This window comes from Anoplophora glabripennis, unplaced genomic scaffold (genome assembly GCF_000390285.2).
Source record: "Anoplophora glabripennis isolate ALB-LARVAE unplaced genomic scaffold, Agla_2.0 scaffold73, whole genome shotgun sequence".
Taxonomy (NCBI): Eukaryota; Metazoa; Arthropoda; class Insecta; order Coleoptera; family Cerambycidae; genus Anoplophora; species Anoplophora glabripennis.
The window spans coordinates 130,498-151,725 of NW_019416874.1; the positions used below are offsets into that span (position 1 = coordinate 130,498).

At 33.4% G+C, this 21,228-nt stretch overlaps 2 protein-coding genes across 9 annotated transcripts in view; one reads left to right on the plus strand and one right to left on the minus strand.

Moving 5' to 3' along the window:
- Nucleotides 1–250: 250 nt before the first annotated feature.
- LOC108905031 lies at nucleotides 251–14,598 on the plus strand. Of its 3 annotated transcripts, none has more exons than XM_018707794.1 (7): nucleotides 251–648; nucleotides 4,211–4,283; nucleotides 4,471–4,891; nucleotides 9,213–9,514; nucleotides 9,581–10,170; nucleotides 10,262–10,527; nucleotides 13,067–14,598. In XM_018707794.1, exons 3-7 carry the CDS (start codon nucleotides 4,489–4,491, stop codon nucleotides 14,311–14,313), a joined length of 2,808 nt encoding a protein of 935 aa, XP_018563310.1. In that variant the 5' UTR covers nucleotides 251–648; nucleotides 4,211–4,283; nucleotides 4,471–4,488; the 3' UTR covers nucleotides 14,314–14,598. The 3 variants fall into 3 exon arrangements, with proteins under 3 accessions (XP_018563310.1, XP_018563312.1, XP_018563311.1); XM_018707796.1 differs by having other exon boundaries at nucleotides 10,271–10,527; XM_018707795.1 differs by lacking the exon at nucleotides 4,211–4,283.
- A 1,885-nt stretch (nucleotides 14,599–16,483) lies between these two features.
- The window catches only part of LOC108905020 (6-phosphofructo-2-kinase/fructose-2,6-bisphosphatase), a 46,284-nt gene continuing 41,539 nt past the window's right edge, over nucleotides 16,484–21,228 (minus strand). For all 6 annotated transcript variants that reach the window (XM_018707774.1, XM_018707778.2, XM_018707777.2 and 3 more), the window contains exon 8: nucleotides 16,484–16,894. In XM_018707774.1, the coding sequence (XP_018563290.1) occupies nucleotides 16,826–16,894 (69 nt within the window). In that variant the 3' untranslated portion in view covers nucleotides 16,484–16,825. The remainder of the gene's footprint in view (nucleotides 16,895–21,228) is intronic.

Below are 21,228 nucleotides of genomic sequence, written 5' to 3' on the forward strand. Positions count from 1 at the left end.
TGTAGGTATATGTAGTAAATTTATTTTTTATAATTTAAGGAAATTAAAAATATTTTGGCCAATTAAAAAAGTTTTATTCAAAGTGTAGAAACTTCGAAATAACAATTTAATCCTCCGATTTTTTTTTATTTTCAAGAAATTGTTAAATCGGAAATAGATGTTTTTCAAATTATGCCGGGCATTTTCATGGATTTTTGTCGCCTATGGCGCCAGTGTCGTCCATTCTTATTGGTTAATTGTTTATCCTCATAGTGGCGGATTCGCAAATGTTTTGAATATGTGGTAATTTATTGTTTTTCAAAATTATATTCCGAAAAATTGTTTTCCCGTCAATTTCTAAGACCCGGTTGTGTGGCGTCACAAAAGATTCGCCTTTTCGCGTCAAAATAAAGGCGAAAACGCTTTTTAGGGCGTGTAGAAGCTGGCGTACGATAATGGCCGTGTTTAGTTGAGTTTGTAGCAGACCCAACAGAGAGACGTTCACAGTAAACCTGTGTGCGGGCGAAAATATCGACGTGGTGGCGTCGTTGCCTTGGAAAATATTAACTTTTAGTGTAATTAAAGTGCAGTGTGGGTATTAGTGTCACTGGTTTGAGATACATTTTATTGAAATTGCAAGCTGTCCAAGTTTTAGATGACAAAAATCAAGTTAGTATTCTCTTTACGTGCGTTCTCTTTATTTTAAACCTCTGTTATGTGTAAATCTCGAAAGTTTCGACGATGTATTTGTCTGATGTGGAAATTGTCGTCAAAACCTTATACCTGATAGGACATTTAAAATAGGTCGTGTGAGTAATATTTATAAGTAACCATTTGTTTGGTTTATTTATTACGTTCACATTCAAGTAAAAGTGCATTAGCGATTCTCTTTACAATTTACGGTTTATTATTTCTTGTAATTCAATAACTGACAGCCCAGTAAATAGAAAACATTGGTGTTAGGTTAGGTTAGTGCCAAAGTTTATTTATGGTAATAGGACTCTATCTGTCATTAATTGCATAGAAATATTTCTGGAGAAATGCCTTTAGTATTCGCGCTTGTATAGGCTATCGCAATTCAGTGGAAAATGCCAACAATCTAGTGCATTAAGTATCATTGTTACGCAACGTTGCAGTTGTTTTTAATATGGTAGTGGTAACATAATTTAAGAGCAGTACCATTCTGCTCATTTTTGTAATAAGTTTTTTTGTCGTTGTAAGCGTTTCGATCCAACGACTGCATAGCTTAGCTGCATGTATAGGTAAACGGCCGGGCCGACCCGCTTAAACAGTCCCACACGACTTCATGACAGCAACAGCACATTGTTGTCAGATTGTGCATGCCTTTTGGGAAAGCCTTACCCATTATATGATCGACATGCCACTGGTATATTTACAAATCAAGAAAAAATGTCTAGATTTGTAGGTGTACTTTTTGTGAACAAAATTTAGGACTTAATTAACTGTATTAATAATTCCACTGTTTACTTGATAAATGGTGCTTACATCATTTTTCCATAAATTTATACAGCAAATGTAACCCAAGAATTTATACTGCCTGTTTTATAACTTTTATATGAGCAGTTATGAACTTGTTTCACTTGTTTTGTATCGGAAGTGTGGCAACGCAGTCAGCTGTCGCTCTCCTCTCCTTCATTTCTTGTTGTTCTTACAACAGTGTAATAGCAAGGTTGCCACGTTTGGGCGTGCTAGATGTTTTATTGACGAATGGGCCGTTGTCGGACTTGTGCCATACAGACGAATCAATCGACATAACCGAACTGGGAATAAGCTACGGATTGTAAATAAATGTTTCTCTTTGTCGTAGACAATAAAACGTGAAATCTATATTGGGTACTACACTATATATTTTTTACGTAAAATACATAAACAAAATTAATGACGATATTTTCTTGTATGTCCTGTACCTATTAAACAACTTTTGTTTATTATTTGATTGCGTTATTACAATTGATAGTTTTTTAATTGTACGTACCTATTTCGATAACTAATGTTATTAATATTTTGTAAGAAAATTTGATAAAGTAGGTACACGTTTTAGTTATTATCGCTTTCATCATAAAGTGTATACCTAAGCCATCAAATTATTTTATAGTGAAGTGTGAATTACGACACCATTAGATAATCTTTAATGGAAATTTTATCTGAAAAATAGTTTGTACCGTTACTATAGGTATAGAAAGAAAGAAAATAATTATTACTAGCTTTGAATTCATAACTATAATTTCGATTAACAAATATTAAATATATAACAAGCCGCTAAAGAAGAAGGCAAACAATTCTTGAACGTTTCAGGTATATTTTTCATTATGTTTACCCATCATGACGAAGCGCTACTGGCCTGTGGAGAGGTAAAGTTCCACAACGTGGAAAACGTAGACTTGGCAACGTCACGTGGGTCCAACATACAGGAATTTATTGCATACTCTGCCATAATGTATTTTAACCATTTTATATTGTTAAACTATTACTCAGAACTGCTACTATTCATACATTTACATAAAACACTGGTCTTTCTTTAGTTATATCTTTCACACGTCTACGAATGACTAGTAATCGAATTTTCATTGATAATATAATTTCAAATACCTACCTAAATATTTACCTACCTGGTCGAGTCAGTTTTTAATTATTCTGTTGCCGAATTTAGAATACCTAGTTCTTTGAAATGCTTTATATCAAATTATATACCTATGCATTGAAAGCAGTTTTTAAATCAATGTTTAGTTTCTCCTTAGGATGTATGTATGATGAATTATCCAGTAGAGAATAAATTGAGAGCCGGTTACATGGGCGTGTCTTTGGGGGGCAATAAAGAGGGTTTTAGGAGTCATTTTAAATTTCTAAATACTTCCTTATTAACTGAGACATATGAAATGTGATTATGATGAGGTTTTTATCCGTTTTTTATTGTTATGTAGGGTCCTGTGCCGGTTTTCGACTTTTTTTTACTTTAGGATTTGTTTGTTGCGGGATCAACTTGCATCAGTTGCTGAAAAATTTATAAATATAAAAATAAAAACAATCTTTTTTTCCAGTTTTCAACTAAGTCCTACTTTGACCATAAACATATTCCCATTTTCATTCATGCTTGAACAAAGTAAAGGTTTTTTGTTTTGAATATTTTCAGAATACAGAAATAATAGTATATTATTGTATTAGGATTCAGTGTTATTTTGTGGCGAGCAATTTTTGTATTTGCGAGGCGACGTAGCGTAGCCGAGCGAATGCAAAATTGCGAGACAAAAAAGGCACTTTTAATCTGAATAAAACATGCTATTTTTTCTCCAACCGATATCCCTCATTTAATTATTACTTTGTGCTTTGAATTAACACTTAATCTATGGATTAAAAGTGTCAACTTTAGCTCCTGATATTAAAAGTGAATACTTTTGTTGCTAAGACACCATTTTTATCTCAGTAAGGAAAATGTCAACCTTAGAGACTACTGAAGGTCAAAAAATGTCATAGTTTTGTGACGGTTGAAGAAAAACGCCATTTTTCTTTATTTTTTGTAACTGTTGCCAATAATTTGATTTGGGTTTCCAGAATACACTCTACTACTGAAGGTACATATTTTAATAGATTAAGAAAAAATAACAGATTCTAAATAAATTGATAAATCTAATCAATAACAATTATTATAAAAAGACATCAACGAATCCAAATAAAGTGGTTGAAAACTAGATTTCATATTACAATTATTTTTCCAAATAATGAGTTTGATTAAAACAAAATATATCTGATTATATTCAGTAAAATGGGAGACAAAAATTTGAAGCTGATTACCAGATTCTCAACCAGCTGCTTGAAATCCGGTCCGGAACAGTTTTCTAATACCTATTACTCGACCATTCGAAAAAAATTATCAGTATATAGTTTAAAAGTTCGATTCCTGATATACATTAATTATAAAAATCAAATCTATTTAGAAATACTATATTATTTATCTTTCTATTATCTATTTTTAATTTTTGTCACATAAGTAGACTACTTGATTGTGTAAGGGGGAAATGATGATCAAAACCAGGAATGAATATTTATTATTGCTTACTTATTTCTGCTCTAGTTTTACAAAACTAGTTGAAAACGAGTATTAGTCAGATAGCCACCGAATTGACCCTATCGCAGTTCTATAAGAAAATCCTCAACACAGTGGTAGTGTTGAGGAAAGAAATGATAATGAAAATAATATTTTTATTTCTTGCAGATGACATCCGTACATCATATTTTTTAAATTTTGGGATGATATCCATTTGTGTTTGGATGGACATTATAGTCCTGTAAGTAAATTCAGAAGTACATATTTATTAACAGTAACCTTTCGGCACTAACCTCTAACCCTCTGATCATTTATTGCTATACCACTCTATTATTTCTCTTTATAAAAAAATAAATAGATAAATATGACTGCTAACAATTAATTTCCTCTTAACACCAATTAAATATGTTTTTTCTATTTCCCTGCAGAAATGGTTATGTAATGCAATGTTGGAAAGAACAACGAGATCATATTTCGAAGATATCTTATCGAAAGATTTCACTTACCTTGAAAAACAGGATCTGATCTCCCTAGAGAACAAAAGGAACCTGAGGTGCAAACTGAGAAATTCAAACTTAAAGGAGACCGATGACGTTGGTCGCTCCTCAGATGAGCGGAACATGACACGGAAGACCAGAACGAGGAGGCCACGGATACCAGCCATCCAGTCTGGATATTGCGCTGTTTGCAACATACCTTACAATAACGTCGAAGACCACATACAATCCAAGAAGCACTTGAAACTTATCGGAGAGGATGCAAATTATATCGCACTGAACGGTTCTTTAAACGGCTTCTTGCAAACCAGCAGCATCCCTTTTTTGAATCTTAATGGCATAGATGCAATAGGTGAGTCAGGACTATCTAATTTCATAATATAATAAGTAGTTAAGATTATTGTAAATACCCTTACTAGGACTGTTTGTTTTACGGTAAATGTTTATAAAAAATTGTAGTTTTTTTCTTTATCCACAGACACTTTTTTTATTACGTTATCTATAAATATTAGAGGTACCTATTAGGGAAATTTAGTTTTAATTGAAAAATTTAAATTAAAAGACGAATTCGAAAATATCATGATTGTTACTGTAAAGCAGTGGCATACTATTTAGAAAAAGATGCCTCCGATACCCCGTATCTCCGCCATTGAAGCATCTCAATTTTAGGAAAAGGCCTCAGATTTTGGACAATGTTTACATACATACAATTTTAAATTATTTCACTTACTAGTTTTTAAATTATTTAAAGAAATTATTATTTTTTTAAGTTTAACGCCCTGTATCTTTTTAGCGAAGCGACCTATATAAAAACTTTATACGAAACACCCCTTAAAATTCACCAAAGAATATGAGGTTTCATTTTTGGTCACCATTTGTGAATCACCCTGTATATTACAAATATTAGAAACATATTATGTATACAAAATGCCTTAAGGGGCAATTCCACTGTAAAATGCTAAAATAAAGTGTCTTTTTGCAATTCTTTTTAATAGAAGGAAAAGTAAGAGGATCATAATATTCAAGGATGTTTTTAACCATGTCTTTAAGTATTAAAAAATATATATTTATAAACAGTACAAAATAGCGCTGTTGGGACCATTTTCATGAAACAGTGTTACTGACGCAAATTTGAATATGGTTAAAAACAAAAAAATTTCTCTTAATCAATGGGTATGGTTAGAGAAATATGTAGGAAATTTTAAAATCATTAATTTTTGTGTGATTTGTGAGCATTTGAAGTAAAAAGTTCAATTTATGACAAAAAATAAGCAATCATTTGTTAATAAATAATGTTAAAATCAACTTATCAAAAATCGTTGACTTGACTTGATTATTGCCTTAGATATTGATGGGTGAAACATAACCCACCAATTATAACATATCTTCAGTGTTATTGTTACTCAATACCTAACAAAACAAGAAAATTAAACAGATTTTAGGGCGCCAAGTGATTTCTGTAATTTCTAAGTACCCTCAACCGAAAATTTACTTAGAGAACTATAATGAGGAAACCACTAAACATTCAATATAGATTTATTATAGGATTTGAATATTTATACAGGGTACTTTAAATTTAAAGGTATATGGACATCGGTAGAAAGACAAAACATATATATACATAAATTCACATATAAAAAAAATATATGTCAAAGGAGTCTTACCCTTGCAAAATTCTAACCGACAACTGTTTCAAGTATGGTCGGATAATGGAAATTCTTATGCTAAATAATCTTAAACTAATTTTATTTACAAAGGTGCCAACACTTATGGCTATTATTGATCTGTCGACTCGGTGGAAAAAAGAAAAAGGTTGAATCTTCAAAATTATTATTAGGTGCTTGGTACTTATCACGCGGTACACGCAATGAGGTGGTACCTTTTCCACAGGACGAGGGATGGTCGCTGGCCGAGTGGATTGTATTTAAATCTGCAGCGGTTTCTTTTCCGACCGATGACAAAACTCTGCCATACAAAACTCTGGCTTACAAAACTCGTTGGGGGGAGTTCTCCAAAAAAAATGTCGTATGACAAAAAAACTACTACCTCCCAGGTAAAATGTCTAAAAGTGTAGATAAAAACAAATGAGTAACATTGTTCTGTAATGAGTTAGGACTTGAATAATATTTTTATCGAAATTTTGTGCACGCTTACCTCCAATGCCGAATTCCTTAACAATGGAGACATAACAGACAAATATGGCTCGATTCAGAAGAAAATCTGGCACGATCTTCAACTAAAACTTACTAGAACTAAACAGCGATGCCTTTTATTGCGAATAGTAGTTTTAATCCGTGCAAATCACGTATAATAATTAGCAATAGTAATTATTTTGCCGACACCCATGACGTCTAGCCATTTTACAAAACTCGAACAAAAACTGTTAAAGAAGTGCTCTTTACTCTACGTGAGGCGACGTTTTTCGGCAACCGATAGTGTTATCTTCTTTTTAAAAATTTAAATACAAATACCTTTCCACTCTCCCATAGATGTCCCTCAGTGTCCGAAAATATTATTTATATACGTATTTAAAAGTGCTTATTATATATGAATAGATATATACTAAATAAAATAAAATCTAATGCTCTTTCCAGAATTTAATTTGTAAGCAAAACACAAAGCTAGTAGGCACAAAGTAATATTTTGTGTTAGTAGGCAATAAGTATCAATGATATTTAGGATATGTCATATGCTTTGTAGCTTATATCTCCCCTACAGTGAAATTATGCTGATAAATACAGGGTGTTAAAAAAGAGTGTAAAATATTTAAGGAGGTAATACTATGAACCAAAATAAGCAAAAAAGTCTCAATAAACATGGGTCCGCAAAGTAACGGTTGTGGAGATATGGAATGTTTTATGTTTTTTAGCCCCTTTTTTTATTTTGCAAAAATGTGTATTTTCTTATAATTGTTGGTTGATGTTTAGTGAAATAAACAGTACGTATTTGACAGTTGTTCTCAGTGCACAAGTTTTCTTTCGCAATGGCTGGTTACTCTTAACGCAGAATTAACAGACATGCATTTCATGTATGGTCGTGCTAATGGGAACGCCACCGAAGCGCGACGTCTTTATGTTGACGCTTATCCAAATCGCCAGATTCCTTCACAATGCATGTTTGGAAGAATTCACCAAATATTGCGTGATACCGGTTCCTTGAGCAAACAGTGCCATTTATCCGGAAGACCAAGGTCGGTATCCACTTCTAGAGCAGAAGAAGAAATTCTAGCACTGGTAGAGCAGAATCCAGGTACGAGTGTGCGGAGAATATCAGCCGAGGTAGGAATTAGTGGTCCTCTTGTTTGGAGAATCCTTCAGGAGCAACTGCTTTATCCATACCATGTGCAACGAGTACAGGCCTTAAATCCAATAAATGATCATCAAGCTCGTTTGGTTTTTTGCCGCTGGTTTCTACGTCATGATGCTGAAGACCCTCGTTTTCATGCAAACATTCTTTTTACAGATGAGGCGGGGTTCACAAGAAATGGAGTGTTTAATTTTCACAATACGCATATTTGGGCCGACGAAAATCCTCATGCTCTAATAGAATCTGGACATCAGGCACGTTTTTCATTAAACATTTGGATGGGTATTGTAGGTGACAAGTTTCTAGGTCCTGTTGTTTTACCAAACCGATTAACAGGTGCTGCTTACCTCAACTTTCTACAGAACACACTGTATGAGTTTTTGGAAGACATTCCTTTGAATCAGAGGCAACAAATGTGGTTCCAGCAGGATGGTGTTCCAGCTCATTTTTCCATGGCTGTTAGAGAGCATTTACACCAAACTTTTCCACATAGATGGGTAGGAAGGGCCGGACCTGTTTTATGGCCTCCAAGATCGCCTGATCTGAACCCTCTAGATTTCTTTGTTTGGGGATATTTGAAGACATTAGTGTATGGTACTACTGTAAATAGCCTGGAAGAGCTGCAGCTACGGATTAATCAAAAGTGTCAAGAAATCCAAACCAAGGAGGGTGTTTTCAAAAGAGTTCGAATATCGTTGAGACGAAGATGTCGTGCCTGCTTGGAAATGGACGGAGGGTACTTTGAACATCTTCTGTAACTTTGTTTTTTGTTTGTTAAAAGCTTCCTTTGTCGGTTTATTCCTAATAAAATAAAATGTTTGAAAAACTAATAGTGGTTCATATCTCCGCAACCGTTACTTTGCAGACCCATGTTTATTAAGACTTTTCTGCTTATTTTAGTTCATACTATTACCTCCTGAAATATTTTACACTTTTTTTAACACCCTAATACATCCAAATAGCGAAATTGTTAATAGGTCATTTCACATATGACATACTGATAAGAATTAATAATTTCCGAACCGGTCTATGTCCGGTGATTGCTGATGGAGACATCTCACAAAATAACCAGTTCTTAATCTATAGATTTATTGTTAAGTTGAAAATTTGTCACTGTTTCGAGTCAGAATTAATCAACTTGATGCAACTTCTATGAGTCCTAACCTAACATCGTAGAAATTGCTTTGATTTCCTTCAGTATATTTCTTTTGAAATGATTCGTTGAGATATGACACAGCTCTGTCTTGAGTGTTAACTAGCCTTATCCATTAAACTAATGATACACCTATGGCCGATTTAAAATTTATTGATTTATCATTCTATGTCATTTCCAAAAGGACTAGAGTTATTAACTATAATATTTCTAGGAGTACACGAGACGTCCCTTGAAGATTTTTCCCCGAAATACAAACGCAGAAGTATGCCGAGAACGAGAGCCACTTCTGTTGTGAGCGACAGGGTAACAAAACCATCTCCTCTATCGCCCACGGGTAGCGATGTGACAGGACATCATCTTAGGTCTCGCAGGAACATCAACTACATGACGCCTCCTTTGGACGACGACAGTTTACAGGAAAAACTGGATTTGACTGAGAAGCGAGTAATAGAGCCAGTTCATCAAGAATATCGAGAATATCGGGAACTGCGATCGAGTACGAGAGCTTTAGCGGTAAGTACTCTTTGCTTAATCAGTTGTAGTGGTTATGAAGTACGTATTTTTGTATTTTTGTTATAGAAATTAACAGAACAAATATCCGACCATCACGAGGAAGTGTGGAATTCAGGTCGACCAAAAAGAGCATGCATCAGACAGAAACGCGTCTCTGCCGATGAACGCCTCGTTTCTAACAACAAAACTTATTACAAGGTGGAAGTGTTGTCGTCCAAGCTCCGTTCGAATACGAACCAACCGAGGGAGGCAGACGTTATAAAAACGCGTCAGTCGCAGTTGGCAAAACGCGAAGAAGAGGAGAAGGAAAAGGGATTGATCGTAAAATTTAAAAAACTGAGGAACTCCGAGTTGATCCAACTGAATAACGAGGCCACAAATTTCTTATTCCCTAAAAAAGATGACGAATCGAGCGAAGAAGAGGAAGAAGAAGCGGATGCAGACTACGCAAGTGCCACGGCCAGTGTGACGCATGGAAACGATTCTAGCGATGCTGAGGATGGAGAACAGTTATCGCAGAAGTTTAAAGTGGAAGATGAGGCTTCCATGGATAGCACTTGCTCCGAGAATAAGAGAAAAAAGAAGAGACGGACACATGCCGAGGCGTTTATCATGGACAATCAGAAGTATTACAAGTTTGAAATGCCCGGTTCAAGGTTAGTGTTGATTTATTGTGATTTGTAGCCATGCATTTAGGCATTAATCTGGTTAACAAATATGATTCGATAAAGTGCTAAACCTTAAAAGTTCTTGCAGGTTGAGGTATCATGGGTCATATCTACCGTCTATTATGAAATCGCCAAAACATGGAGAAGCTTGTTTAGTGAAAAAGGAGAGGGACGATGCCACTGAAGAACCGAAGGAAAAAATCGGAAGAGTGAATAGGGGCGCAAGGCTCTCACTTGAGAAATACAAATTCTCATTTGAAAAGATACCTCGTAACACAGCATGGTACAACACCTTCCAGCGGATCGATAAAGGGGAACAGAGATATACATTTTTCAACAATCACTGTAAGTAATGAGCTCTTAAATATACAGGGTATTGCCCTTAAATTTTTAGCTGACAAAGTGTCATTTTTGTCGCCTAGCTGCAAAATACTTTTATTTAAAACAAATATCAAAATAATTTGTCATTTTTTCGAAACTTATTTATGATTCTATTAATTAAACGACATACATTTTAAGTAATATAACATTTCTATACAAAACAGTTATAAACAGGATGATTACAATTTATTTTGCACTACATGTAAATTGGAAGTGCCGATATTGCAGAGAGTTAAATTTATGTCAGATCCAGTGCTGTCAGTTATCGTAGCTAGTTCTGAGTGTTCAATGAGGCTGCTGATGTAATTGTTTAAGTTTACTGCGTATGTTGTAATATTGGCAAATTCCATAGGCTCTGCTGAAGATGGTAACAATTCATTTGCGATTGAAATTTTAATTTGGTATTGAATCTTGTATATATCTCCGCTACCGTATTAGAATGCCACCCCCATGCTGTTTAATGGTGGTAATATCGGCCCCTGCATCAGCTAACAAAGTGGCAGAATTCGGGAATTCTTATAATAATAATTGAACCTTTGTATTCGATATCATCGATCGTTATCTTTAGTAGCTCATCTGTTCTCAAAGCTCCACAAACACCAATTATTAAAATGACCTGAAAAATTCAAAATTGGTTAAATCGATCGATTTATATTAATTTGAATTAAATTTTCTAGCAGAAATCTATTATTAGGTGCTTCTTGTAAAAATCTCTCAATTTCCTCTTTCGTTAGAATTCTGGACTTTTTCGGACGGTATCCAACTGATTCGCTGTTCAGATATGGTATTAGTTTTTGAAATTTTCTGATATTTACATTTTTTTTGGCATTCAGTGTACTTTTTAACATGGAATATACCGACCATAACGTCGAAGATTTAATTTTATCGAAATATGCCAGTAATACTGCTTTGTACACTTTGTGCCACATCCAATACTTCCCCTGGTAATTGCTTGTCTTCACTTTCTGAGCTCATTTTGAATTAAACACTTAGAATATGAATTACAATATATAATTCTGACATTACTTTTTCATATAACCAATTTTTATTGTTTATTAGGCTGCTATCGTGCTATGATAGTCACCGCGCCTAAACCGTCTTGATTCAAACACGGTTCAAACGATTTCAAATATAAATTAAATTGTTGTTATAACACAATTGTCTTATTTTATTGCAGTTTTCGAAAAAATATTGTTTGCATCTCGAACGCGAAATGCTTTTGCGCTTTCGCTAAGCTCGGCAAACTAACTTCCATTCTTGAACGCAAAAGTACCATTTCACTTCTAGATACGAAAATAACTATTTTTTACAATTTTGTAAAATAATTTTTGAATATATTTCAATGAAGTTTGACATAAAGGAATTTTTGGAGCAGCCAAATACAAATGTATACTTATTTTTTACTTGAATAATATCAAAAAAATTTTTGTAAGGATTACGCTAATTTTTCTTGAGAAAAATAAATTTTAATTTTTTACTGCAGTCTTCAGTTACGGACAACAGAGTATTTGGTGATAGGAACACAGATCGAAAGGAAAGTTATCGATACTTTAAAATATCGATACTCGATACTAAATATCGGTTGCTAAAAATAATAAACTTCTATTTACATCAATGTTCCATTAACAAAAGCGAAAATCTAAGAAAAAAAAAAAGATGTTTAGAGACAAAATTTTAATAAAAAGAAACAAGAAATTGTAATTACTATAGCAAAAATGGCCAAATAGTCACAAAAATTTCCCTACTCTCTTATTTTCGAGGATGCTGAACACGAATCTGGAGTTATTTTTGTGCGGTCGATCCTAGTTTTCGAGAAAAATTTTTTTCACTACGCCCAACTGTATACTTTATGTAGCTTTCAGAACATCTGTAATGAACAATAAATATCGCTTAAGCAACACATTTTCGCAAATTTCAAGTAAAAAAAAATATATATTTAGTAAATAAAATATTATTTATAGCCTCAATCTGCCCTTTACAATTATTCATATTGTCATTGCAGTTCTTCTACCCTCTTCATCTGTGTTTATCATCATAGAAACATGGCATTTTTCCATACCCCGCGTATTCCATACCAAATTTTGAAATTTGCAAAGTAAAATAAGTTGAACGTAAAGCCAGTTTTTATGATACGATACTTTCTCTCAGTATCGATATTAGTAAAGTATCGAATGGAAGGTATCAATACCAAAATACCTTAGTATCGAAACAAAAGTATCGATACCTCCTAAGTATCGAAGTATCGTTCGCGTCCCTATTTGGGGGTATCCAAGTCTAATTAAACTTCACCCTTTTGCTAAATTTGTAATTAAATTATTATTTTTTTAAGTGAAATATAGCCTTGTGACGTAGATTGCAATAGGGGGAACCATGTTATACATTTTAGTTTTAATTACGATTTGATTAAAAGAAAAGTTGTATAATATATATTCTGAAAGTACCTACCTTCAATTACGATAAATTACATCTTTCTATAGGGTCTAATTTAAAATGTTACTTGCAGATTATTGGGACCCATTCATCTTACCTTACCAAATGCCAACAATCACGCCATTGGATCCGAGAGTCTGTATGGGCCAATATAGTCAGCTGTTGAAGTGCATCTGTGATCCAACATCAGAGACCGAATCGATAGGTTGCAGTACTCCAGAATGCAGCATTACCACTTCCAACACCTCTATGTATGAGCCGGAAATAGATGAAGACAGCAAGATGAGCGTAGTAACCGTCAGTTCTACGCACAGCATAGAGGAACCCATAGAAAGGAAAAGAAGAGGAAGACGGCCACGGTCACTCATACAGGCCAGTGCTAGTGGTAAAAATCCAAGAAAATCCCCAAGACAGCACGCCTCTACTTTGGCCATATTGAGTAGTCTGATTCACCAGAGGAAGAGAAGGTCAAGGAATAAGGCTCTAAACGACTCGAATCAAAGCTTGCCCGCCATCCCGGAAGAAGATGTCAGTCCTCAACAATCCCCTCAAAACCAACGGTCGCTACAAAAGACGAAAACACCCCTAAGGAAGTTCAAACCCAAGATAGACTACTTTTCGATGGCCCGACAAATAGACGAGGAACTGGACAATGCTTGGGAGGACGACAACTTGGAAGAATTAGAACTAGAAGTCGAGGAAAACCCGATAGACATCGGCAAGAACAAAGTAACTGTCAACGACGTCTTGAGGTTGTACGAGGAAGAAAAGTCGAAGGAAGACGGGAAGAGCTGCAAGAGGTTCTTTAACGGAACGCCGGGACGTAAACCCGGAAGGAGGAAGAAAAAGAACAAAACGGGGTGGCCGAACAAGAACAAGCGGCTGTCGAAGAAAGGACAAGAGAAGGAGAAAGAAGAAGAGAATGACGATAGTACAATAGACTCCATGAGCGTCAACATGGATTCCGAGGAGGAGGCGTGCGAGGAAGACGCAAACTCGACTGATAGTGTAAAGAAAGTAGTGTCGGGCAAAGGCCAACAGAACGGTGATCAAGCTTTAAACAACGTGAAAGACCAGAACGGCGACGTCGACAGGGTAGAGAAGACAGACATTAGTGACAAAGTACTGACCAACAAAGTGACTAACAGGAGTGATTTCCAACCGTACGTCTGTGTCGAAAAGCTGGATAGTGATAAACTGTTGGGGAAGCAAATCGGCACCCCCAAAAGGACGAATAGGAGGCAGAGGCGGATGCCCGGCTCGCCTAAGTCCCCCAGAATGTTGCGGAAGCCCAGAGGCAGGTGGTATCGAGAGAGATAGAATCCACATGTATTTTTGTAATTATTTATTTTAATGTATTTTCGATTAATTTATAAGAGATTGTATTCTATTTTGTACCAAAACTATATTAATTTTATAACTTTAATGACTTTAATTTTGTAAGGCGGGTGGCCCGTTCAGATTCTTCATTTCTTTAATAGCATCTGTAGTTTATTCCGTGTGTAAATAGAAATCCGCTAATTTAAAATCAAATGTTATCGAGTTGTCAGAGAATTGCACGAGGCCATCGACGGAGCGAATATTTGTTGCAAATAAAAAATTTAAATAAAGTTCTTTATATTTGATATTTTTATTATCGAGAGAGTACTATTATAAAAGATTTGCTTTAAAAATTACATCACGGTCCTGTAAGAACTTCTTTTAATGTGCATATTTCCAATGGTCATACTTGAAATGTTTCAGATTCTATTTAAAAAAAAAAATTAGAGGCAGCCAAATAAGCAAAGATGTCGCTCATATTTCAAAAGCACTTGGTAAAACAAAATATTTTTTGATTATAAACTGATGTAACTCGACAGGCGGGAAAAGAGAATATCGTTTGAAAAACGTATTCATCAGATTAGGTTTGCTTAAGAGGGTTCTATAGCAAACAGGCAACCAGCTATACATTTTTATAGATTTTATTACACAGTTTGTCTAAATATGAATTAATGCACAAATGACAGACTTTCTTGCATTCTAACACAGATTTTCTATAAAATGGAGCTAATTTGAAACTCAAAGTACTTTTTGGTGGAAAGAAATTTGAAATTTAGGACGCCGCTTGTTCAGAAGCGGCAAATTACAAATTTCTTTACAACAAAAAGTAATTAGTTTCAAACTAGCTCCATTTTATAGAAAATCTGCGTTAGAATGCAGGAAAGTCTGTCATTTGTGCATTAATTCATATTTAGACAGTGTGTAATAAAATCTATAAAAATGTATTGCTGGTTGCCCATTTGCTATAGAGCTAGTGATGGGAACAATCAAATGAATTAAATAATCGAGAGGTTACCGTTCGAATTAATTTTATAATCGAAAGTTTCCGACCCATCCCAAATCATATGAGACATGTTGACGCTAGGTAAATGAATGACTGTCGCAGATTGCGGCATTTCTTCGTTGCCAGTCGAGTGGTTCAGCAGCACGTGTTTAAAATGAGTAGTCACCGCCTAAAGAGGTCCATTGTTTGAGATTTTTTTTTTCAAAAAAATATCAGCGATATATTTAATTTACTAATTACTCATTTACTAATAAATGTTTTTTCCAACGCTCTGTGACGAACCACTCCTAAGGTGTAGCAGGAATCATTTCTTTCTCAGGCACCCTGTCTGTATACAGGCTGGTATAAAAGTATGGGAACCCCAAAAAATCTCACGAGAATGCATTTTCCGGTTAAACCAAATATAGGGAAAGTTGGTATTTTTCCCTTTCTATTCAATGGTGGCCATGCTATGACCACTGACCAGTTGGTCATAATGGGGTCAAGACGATTTTTTTAAATTCGGAACACCTCTTTTTGACCACGGAAATGGAGAGCGCAAAATATTTTATTATATGACCTTGACCATTTCAAAATGACGGACGAAATTTTTTAAAGTTAACCGATTGTCATCAAATTTAAGGTCGGATTAAAAAAATCAAGATGGCGGATCCAATATGGCACACGAATTATTTGAAAATCAACCAATTTGCACCAAACGTTCTATACAGGTGTTTTTGGGGTTGCCGATCATGAATTTGAGGTCAAATTTGCAAAATTCAAGATGGCGGATAAATTTTTTGAAAATCAGTCGATTTGCATCAAAGATGGTATACAGCCGTTTTCGGGGTTACCGATCACGAATGTGGGGTCAGTGACCCCCAAAACCCCCGTATATAAAATTTGGCCCCATTGATTAAATTTAAAAAACCCCATCCACTATCTTGGATCCGCCATCTTGAATTTTGGTGATCAGTGACCTCGAAAACCTCCGTATACAAAATTAGGTGACAAGTCCTAACTCTCCCTATATTTCCGGGTTTTTTCGGAAAATGCATATCTCACGAGATTTTTTGGGGTTCCCATACTTTTATGCCACCCTGTATATTAAAATTGGAGTCGATAAATACAATTGTTCTAAAAGATATTTTACAAATAAAAAAAGAACTAAAGAAAAAAAACGATTAATTATAAAATAACTTTATTTAACAATAATTATATATTACAAGTATATTATACCACAGAAAGACAATAAAAATAATTTTCAATTACATATAATAACATAGCAAAGTACATACAATATCTGAAATATATTTACGTTATATATACATAAAGTCAAAAAGAACTACCTACACGTACACGGTTGGTTCCAAATTTAAATATAACACTCTATTATCTGCTAACTACTTACACCCTCGAACATTGGTTATAATAAACGAAACCAAACAGGTGATAAATCACATCAATGAAGATCAATATTAACGTTTTTTTAGGCACCCAGTTTTCAGTCGTTTCATATAAACTCGGTAATCAAGTAGACGAACTATTTATTTTAAGTTTGTTTTTCACCCTGAACCTCTCCTCCAACTCCCCAGGGACCTTAAAAACATGCTCTGTTAATTTCTCTGTCAATCGAACCGATACTAGACTATCGATACTGGTTAGTAATTTTTTATATTGTAAACAAATAGGCCTACCTACTTAAACACTATAACTACAGTCACAAAATGTTACATGAGGTGATATCCATTTCCTTGTTTACCAGAAAATAATTGGAAATAGTTTGAATTGACGTTACAAATAGGCAAAAAACTGTATTTACTAGAACGATTTTCCTTCACGAGAAGTTCTATAAGACGTTGATTGTCATTGACTTATAAAGATAGTGTAAAACATTTCTAATAAATATATTTTCAACTAATTTCCTATACTACGTTCCAATTGACCCGAAATAAAAGAAAATTATATTTAAATTTTTTTATTGGCAAGAAAATCCATTGACAAATACAGATTTTCAATAAAACTTTATTCAAATATATCGACAGTAAAAATTTACTATGAAAGCTTATAAAGTGATCAAGATTAACACTTTCGACTAAAACACTTCACGAATAACTTGGCACAATTCAGATAAATTGAATTATTATAATGTGGTACTTCAGTACGTCTACGATATGTTTTTATTTGTCAAGGATGCATGGCAAGTACTTTTTAATATTAAGTATCGAACAGTCTTTAATAAAATCGTTGTTTTTGGGAGAAAAATAAGCGTACAGGACATGTATTGCTCTATAGAGTAAAGTAATGTGTTAGTACCTTGACCAATACAATTATTATAAAGAAATATGAATTGTCAACTTACATTACATGGACAAAACATGAGCGAGTCTTTACTTTCACAAATTAACATTTTTATTGACATTTGTTTAATTCATTGACAATTTCTATGATCACAGAGAATTTTCAGAGAAAAAATGTTTAACCAAAAAATTTTAAATAAAGACTCGCCCCATTTAACAAGGAACTCTCCCTAGCCAGAAGAAACCAAACTACATAAATAAGCTACCTATATAACTAGCTACCTTCTAAACATTTTTAAAATTCCAAATTGAACATTTACTTTCAAGTAATGCAAATTATTCCGTTGTGTTGCTCTAATTTTTCTTTTATTTTTGTTTCTTTTTTTTATTTATGGGCTACTGTTAATACGAATTATCAGTCATTTTCCTTGAATCAAATTAAATAACAACATTGCTTATCTTATGATATTGCTAAAATTTTATATTACTTATTACTGAACTTGATTGCATTTTTATCATGTAATATTGCCTTGTCAGTTGGTTTTAGTAGTTTGATAAAAAACTGCAAAAACTAAATTTGTTATTAAAATAAAGTACAAAGGTCTTAAATTTCAGATGGATCCTCTTACAGCATTTTTACTGATGATGTTTGTATTACTGATTTATTTAATCTGTAGATTAAAAAAACTCTAAAAGAGAAGGAGGATATTACAAAACAGCTCTACAAAGAGAAAGAGGATATTATAAGACAAAAGGAGGATATTGCAAAACAGCTCTACAAAGATAAGGATATTACAAAACAGCTCTACAAAGAGAAGGGGAATATTACAAAACAACTCTACAAAGAGAAGAAGATATTGTAAAATAGCTCTACAAAGAGCGGGGGATATTACAAAATATCTCTACAAAGAGCAGGTGGATCTTACAAAACAACTCTACAAAGAGAAGGAGGATATTACAAAACAGCTCTGCAAAAGAGGATTTTATAAGACAAAAGAAGGATATTGCAAAACAGCTCTACAAAGATAATGAGTATATTACAAAATAGCTCTACAAAGACCAGGAGGACATTATAAGACAGGAAGAGGATATTGTAAAACAGCTCTACAAAGAGAAAAAGGTTATTGCAAAATAGCTCTACAAAGAGCAGGAGGATCTTACAAAACAACTCTACAAAGAGAAGGAGGATATTACAAAACAGCTCTACAAAGAGAAGGATATTATAAGACATGGAGAATATTATAAGATAGAAGGTGGATATTGCAAAACAGCTCTACAAAGATAAGGAGGATATTGCAAAATAGCTCTACAAAGAGCAGGAGGACATTATAAGACAGGAGGAGGATATTGCAAAACAGCTCCACAAAAAGCAGGAGGATATTACAAAACAATCCTACAAAGAGAAGGAAGATATTATAAGACAGAAGGAGGATATTGCAAAACAAATCTACAAAGAGTAGGGAGATATTACAAAACAACTCTATAAAGAGAAGAAGATATTGCAAAACAGTTCAATACGACAATGCCGAGGAGTGGAAAATTGGCCAATTGAGATCTGCATTTGAAATTAATGAAGATTCCTGATGAAGATAGAAAATTAGAGGGTCTATCAGAACTGGCGTACCGAAATCATAGGAAATTCCTCATCTTCTGAAAATGATGGAAGAAATGTTTAAAAAATCTATCTTTAAGAGTCATTAGAAAAGAATCAATCAAACATGGCTGATTCCTGTGTTATAGCCCATAATGCAATTTACCGTTGCAGCAACGCACTACACATAATCTACAGGTTAGCCAATCCGCATGTATGAATTGCAGGTCTTGAAAAACTATTAAGTAGGATTTTTTAATTTTTTAAGAGCAAGAGAACAGATTTTATTTTTTAAATTGAAAATTTCAGTAAGCTGTTATATAACTTTTGTACTATGTGTATTTTTAATTTCTCTTTTTAAGTAATTAAACCAATGTAAAAAATTTTGTTAATTTTAATAAAATCTTTGTAAAAAAGCCATAACTTTGTACAGCGCAATCGTTTGATTTCCTACCATCTATTGGATTTAAACAAAAATGCATCTCTTGCTTTAATTATTTATAGATTATGTTTTTTAATTAAATGATAGACTCATTAGCCCTTAAGTGATTCTGCCGTGAAGGAATTTTGTTTAGTCTAGAACTGATAATGTTGATTATGTAACTTATTTTTTACAACAGATTAAGTCATAAATGCAGAAATTCAATAGCAAGTGAAATAAAAAAACTACTATAATACACTCCTCAAAACAATTGCATTATAAAAAAAATATACAGTCAAAATAAAATGTCATGTCAGCAGCAAAAAAGGCAAGTGTTATCAAGGAAATATTATAGATCGCATACCAGCAACACAACAAATGTAAATAAACATTACTCGTGTACATTCACATGCAGAATTTAGCTATATATTTTTTTCAATTATAATAATGTGAACTATATCGAAAAAAAAAGAAGAATATAGTTGAAAGTGTAACAGTGGGTTCCCAGATCACTTCCAGCATTTTTAAGGAACTTTTTAAGGAACGATTTGTTGATGAGCATCGAATTAAGAAAAAGCTATGAAAATCTAGACGTTACGTAAAAAATACATTTTTTTCCCATTTAAAAGAAAGTCAATAATAGAGACTTGTAAATGTGTGTATATGAATTTAAAGGTGATACTATCTCTCCGAGTGATATCTATGAATAAAACCAGGGCCGTCAGAAGGTTTTTTTAGACCATGATAATTTTTATGTAGGTATAATGCATTAAGACCCAGACAAATATTGTCATAAAATGAAATATTTGAAAATATGTTACCCATATTTTTTTATTTCTGTATAGAATTAAGTGACAATTTAAAACTGTTTTAATTTTTCCATCTATTAATTTGAGGTACAATTAAAATCTCATAACAATGTCTTCCAATTCGTAGCAGAGAAAGATTTAAATAATATCTCTTATAGAGGCTGTATCTAAATAACATCGAAAAAAATGTAAATGTCTGATAAAAATTAATAGAGGTCTTCGGTATAAAATTTTTTGAAAAAACCCCAATTTTCAAAATGTTTTTTTTTTATCTTCCATGTATATCAAGCTAAAGAAACCAAACTTGGTGAACATTATGTCAAAAAAACTACACTTTTTGAAATTTTTTCAACCCTGAAGTAAGTTCGTAAGGGGTTAAAATAATCAACTCCTGTGACATTTTTTGTTATAACTTTTTTTTGGATAAAATTTTTTCCATTTAAAAAATATGTTTAAAAAGCCCCATTCATTTACTAACTTTTTGATCTCTTCAAGTTTTTTCGAAAAGGTAAGGATTTATGAAAAAAATAAATAAATGAATTGCAATGCATTTTTAAAGAGATGAGCTGTTTATCGCGAATGTATTTTGCCGAAAGATCTAGTGGCCTGTTTTACTACACATTTTGAAATTTTTTCAACACTGAAGTATTTTCGTAAGGGGTTAAAATAATCAAACCCTACGACATTTTTTCTCATAATTTTTTTTTTCGATAAAATTTTTTCCTTTTAAAAAATATGTTTACAAAACCATTCATGTAACTTAACTTTTTGATCTCTTCCAAGTTTTTTCGAAAAGGTAAGGATTTATGAAA

Excerpts from the sequence above, each read along its gene's own strand:
- LOC108905031 (XM_018707794.1), top strand. The coding sequence starts at position 4,489 with ATGTTGGAAAGAACAACGAGATCATATTTCGAAGATATCTTATCGAAA. Across the intron at positions 10,171-10,261 it reads TTTGAAATGCCCGGTTCAAG|TTCTTGCAGGTTGAGGTATC; the intron begins GTTAGTGTTGAT and ends AAACCTTAAAAG. Across the intron at positions 10,528-13,066 it reads TACATTTTTCAACAATCACT|ATTATTGGGACCCATTCATC; the intron begins GTAAGTAATGAG and ends TGTTACTTGCAG.